The sequence below is a fragment of the Spinacia oleracea genome, chromosome 5 (genome assembly GCF_020520425.1).
Source record: "Spinacia oleracea cultivar Varoflay chromosome 5, BTI_SOV_V1, whole genome shotgun sequence".
NCBI classification, from domain to species: Eukaryota; Viridiplantae; Streptophyta; class Magnoliopsida; order Caryophyllales; family Amaranthaceae; genus Spinacia; species Spinacia oleracea.
This window is the reverse complement of record NC_079491.1, coordinates 114,168,952-114,173,331: the sequence shown is the minus strand read 5'-3', so window position 1 is coordinate 114,173,331 and position 4,380 is coordinate 114,168,952. Positions and strand designations below refer to the sequence as shown.

Sequence of the window (4,380 nt, the reverse complement as noted above, 5' to 3'; positions counted from 1 at the left end):
ATTAACTATTGCTAAGAACTCTAATTTTGTGGTCCCCTTGATATTTGTTTTTTAATTTCTTGGTCGTGGCTGCTCCTTATACTTTATGCCGAACTGTATTGCAAAGGTTAAATATGTTACTTCATGAATATTGGGTGAATATATGTGATTTTTCCTGTCAATTTTGCTCTGTATTTATGTTTTTCTTGAATATGCAGCAAGTTGTAGGGTCTAAATCTTACTGGATCTTTTCCTGAAGAATTCGTCTGATTTGCATGTCAATAGAGCAGACAAGGGTTCTGTTAACAAGTACTGCTCGTTTCTATCTAAGGAAAGGTGACTTTTCAAAGTATACTCGAAATCTGTCTCAAGCAAGCCAAAATATTTACTCTCAGTCCTTGCTGGTTAGTCTTCTTCTACAAGTAGTAATTATCCTTCCTTTTTTGTTGGCTAATTACGAATTTAAGACTCGAGGTTGTGTTTTATATTATGTGGAAATTTATCAGCAAATGCTTGCAAAGGCTCTAGCACATTTTTGAGGCAAAGTTACTCTTATTGGATGTTACTGACTTTATACTGAAAGTTAGCAACTACAGAAGATGTCAAAACATAAAAATGAGGAGTACTTTTCAAAAGAAAATTTAGCATCATATCCTCTTATTTATTAGATTTCGACTGCTTTTCTTTGCAGATTCAGAGCGAATATGGTGTCAAATATGGACCATAGTATTGGCACCAGCATTCCCTGATGGACATTGCTGCTGCAGTTGAGCTGCATAAGCGGAACTTATGTTGGGGTCCTGCCTAGTTGCGGAGTTGAAAGTGTAAAGTCTATTGGTGAAGGAATTGCAGTGAGCGCCTGGCTTTGCAGAGAACAAGAAAGCAAATTTGCAGGATCTTACAACTCTTAGTGATGGAGTGGTGAGAGGCTCATCTTAATGTTTGATATTTGAAGTAAGTCCTGGTTATCTTGAATCTTGAAATATATGTGGAGTAATGTGTCTGTTGTTGTGCAGGTTATAACTGAAGACCTTGGCATGAATACGGAAAATGATGCTGTCATATCTCCCCAGATGGGAAAGCGGGTGTTTCATTATAGTCCCGAAGTCAGTTTCAAAATATCTATCGCAGTTCACTTCATTAAATACATGAACCCTTGGTTATTTAAGGTTCTGGCGTTGGAATGGAGATTATTTCTGAGCAATTCCCTGGAGCTTTTTCTGGATATATATCTTCAGGTACTTCCGGTACTTTGTTTCTATCATCGGCTCTTTGATGCAATTCTTTATGAGCTGGTTTCAGCATATATGACAAGAAATTTCCATCAACTGTTTGGATGGAGTCATGGAGCAGACCCATTTATGTATCATGTGCATTGTGCATGTCTTGATAAACTCATCTGTGATAAATTTGAATGCTTTAAGATGGATATTGATTCTTCTTTGTTTTATATTGACCAGTTCTATATTTGATTTGGGGATACTTCTACCTCTGTAGTTGTACAACAAAGAACATGCATTATCTTGTGCAATAACCTTCTTCTGGGAATTGAATAACCTTATTCAAGCATGTCACATCCGTTAATTTGTTGGGCATCGTTGTCCGCCATATATGATTTGATTCTGCTGCTTCTACTTCATAACCTTGGTTAGATGGCATGGCATATCTTTTAAGTATTGAATATGACATATACCTTCTGTTTTCGAAGGTCACAGATGCATCTGGGACAGTTAAGGATGTTATCTCATACTTTCAGAAACTTGGAGTAGACTTTGTTATGGATCAAGTAAGTAGCTCTTATATGCATTGGTTGAATGAAACCTATTTTTTAAAATTTACTGTTTAATACTAAGGATGGATAATAATCACAGTAGACCTCTTCAATGTGACTGGTTAGCGGGTAACAACTTAACACCTCTTTTTAAATGTTTATTGATTTTTTGTACAATTAACACCTAGTGTACGTATCTTCTCTCTTTTTAAATGTTTATTAACACCTAGTGTATCTTCTCTCTCCTATCTTGATTTCTATGTTCAATTAATTGCTCTAGGTTTTTAATATGAATTAAGGGTTTAGTTATGTTGGTTAGTTTGTGAGTTCGAGTATTTTTTTCAATTTTTTATATGATTTTCGCTGTGAATTAAGTGATTGATTTGAATTTGATGATAAATTAAGTGATTCATTTTAATTTGATGATAAATTAAGTGATTGAATTGAATTTGATTTACTGTGACCTTTTTTTTTATTGATGTTGAATTGCTAGATTTGTTAATTTTACATTTAATTAAAAGAAGTTAACTACATATTCTAATTTTCTACTCTACAGATTTCTCATAGTATACATGTATTAACTAGTCTTCTGTTTAATGTGTTTATTTGATTAATAGCTTTTGCATTTCAAACAAATGAGAGAGGGAGAAATGGCAGAGGTCAACAAGCAGACTATGATTTTTGTTCTGGAGATTTTCTGATAAAGTAATTTGGTGCTTAATTTCTACCACTGAGTTTCCAAGTGTATATCTTTGTATGCTTTAAAATTTTATAATCTTATGGTGATCTTAATGTTTTCTCTACATTATATACTTCCCGTAGACTAGATAGTATATAAGAGAAATAAGTACACTAATGATTGGCTTTACCTGAGAGAAGGAACTATACTACCAAAGTAATTTCTCTGCCAATAATCATATGTAATTATTTGATACTGTTTTTGTTACTTTTGGTTTTTTGTCCGGAATTCCATATATTGATCAAACTAAATTGATTGCAGCTTGGCCCCGATACAGAAAGAAACATGATACACACTCATCAGATCTTACTGTTGGTACAAATCATAATCATGGTGACAGATTCAATTCTACTTTCGTGGATCCGCCTGAAATGCTTATGCCTAGCTTAGGACCTTCTAGGTCGGTTAGGGAAATAATTCAGGAAGTGAAGATGGTTCAGGTATACTTTTTTGTCTGTCTTAAATTTTTCTTAAAACACTATTTTGTTTCTAGCTGTTGAAAAAATTTCTTCTTCTTCTTCTTTCAGTTTCTGATATGAAACATGTTTTTGTCATTGGAATTTAGAAAGTTTTGCTAAATGTTTCTGCACCATTCTGTAACTTTATAGATTGAAATTGTGTCTCTACTTTTTTAAAAGTTTGTTCACAATTCAAGTTGTAAACAATCTAAAAAACCCATCCAAATTTATACCCAGCGAATTTGATGTGGACTCTCTTAACCGCAACTGGCAAAAACTTTCTTACTCTGCAAACTAACATCATGAGTAGGACAAGAACCCCAATTGCATAGAATGAAAAGCTCACTTCTTTGAGTTATTTATGCATATTTGTGTTAAGAATTTCTGGTTTCTTTAGCATGTGAGTTCTTATATCATTACAAGGAGAATAGATTGACTGAAATTTATAGTCTGAACATTAAGTCACAAGTTTAAAAAGTTGTTTTTGTTTCGTTTGTGTCTGTTGTTTAAAGCCTATGATGTTTTGCGATTTGTTTCTGCTAAGTTAACCAACTTTATGAACTTAACCTTCTAAATTCCATTTTCTTATTAATCCATAAAAATGTGATGCAGGTGTGGGGAAACATGATTAGTACAATAGAAATTAAAGGCAAAGAACAGCAAAAATGTGATGCAAATGTTTTAACCCGTGCTGACCTCTATGAATGGTTGAAAGCAAAGAACAGCGATGAAGCACCCATTATCGTTGTTGGTCTTCATAGTTATTCAGCTTTGTATACTTTCACATGCTCCATCCAAGCTGAATTGTATCCTTGGCCGATTTTTGTCTTTGATATTTTTCTTGTAGTGAATCTTAGATTATGGATGCTAGTTTTTCATAGGATTGTAATGTGATCAATTTTTATATTTGTAATTATATACTATACTATTTAATTTAATTATTTATATAATTGGATACTTTTTTTATGTGATGTATGGAGTTTAACTAGTGGTCGTGGTATAATTGTATAATATATGTAGCAGGGATATCAGATATATAACGAATTTCTAGATCAATTGCGGCTCATTTATATATCAAGTGCGGCTCTTTTTTATGCTTGTGCTGCCCATTTTTATGTCAAGTGCGGGCTAATTTCCAAAATTGGCAGCACAAAATTTGTCAAGTGCGGGCTCATTTTAAAATTTGCAGCACAAACTTTGTCAAGTGCGGGCTCATATTGCAGAATTGGGAGCACCAAATTTGTCAAGTGCGGGATCATTTTGTAACTTGGCAGCACTTGAAGTATCAAGTGCTGCCAATATTTTGCCAGCACTTGAGAAACATCAAGTGCGGGCAAGCCATGTGCTGCACATGTAAAAGCCCACACTTAACCCCTTAAAATGAGCCCGCACTTGAGCTTTTTTCTTCTAGTGTGTGACCCTACGGGTTCAGT

General features: G+C 34.0%; 1 protein-coding gene across 3 annotated transcripts; it reads left to right on the top strand.

Annotated features, from left to right (window-relative positions):
• Nucleotides 1-200: 200 nt before the first annotated feature.
• On the top strand, nt 201-3,906 carry LOC130461278 (4-hydroxy-tetrahydrodipicolinate reductase 2, chloroplastic-like). 3 transcript variants are annotated; one of them, XR_008921726.1, is made up of 6 exons: nt 201-383; nt 671-900; nt 996-1,217; nt 1,688-1,765; nt 2,751-2,929; nt 3,560-3,906. XR_008921726.1 is itself a non-coding variant. In XM_056829295.1 (5 exons), the coding sequence occupies exons 3-5, from the start codon at nt 1,017-1,019 to the stop codon at nt 2,449-2,451; spliced, it is 363 nt and encodes a 120-aa protein (XP_056685273.1). In that variant the 5' UTR covers nt 201-383; nt 671-900; nt 996-1,016; the 3' UTR covers nt 2,452-2,708. The 3 variants fall into 3 exon arrangements, 1 of the variants encoding a protein (XP_056685273.1); XR_008921727.1 differs by having other exon boundaries at nt 671-933; XM_056829295.1 differs by lacking the exons at nt 2,751-2,929; nt 3,560-3,906 and adding an exon at nt 2,368-2,708.
• Nucleotides 3,907-4,380: the final 474 nt, after the last annotated feature.

What these genes read in the sequence shown, in the direction of transcription:
- LOC130461278 (XM_056829295.1), top strand. Translation starts at nt 1,017, where the DNA reads ATGAATACGGAAAATGATGCTGTCATATCTCCCCAGATGGGAAAGCGG. An exon ending in TTCTGGATATATATCTTCAG is followed by an intron (nt 1,218 to 1,687) that starts GTACTTCCGGTA and finishes CTGTTTTCGAAG; the next exon opens with GTCACAGATGCATCTGGGAC. An exon ending in TAGACTTTGTTATGGATCAA is followed by an intron (nt 1,766 to 2,367) that starts GTAAGTAGCTCT and finishes TTTGATTAATAG; the next exon opens with CTTTTGCATTTCAAACAAAT.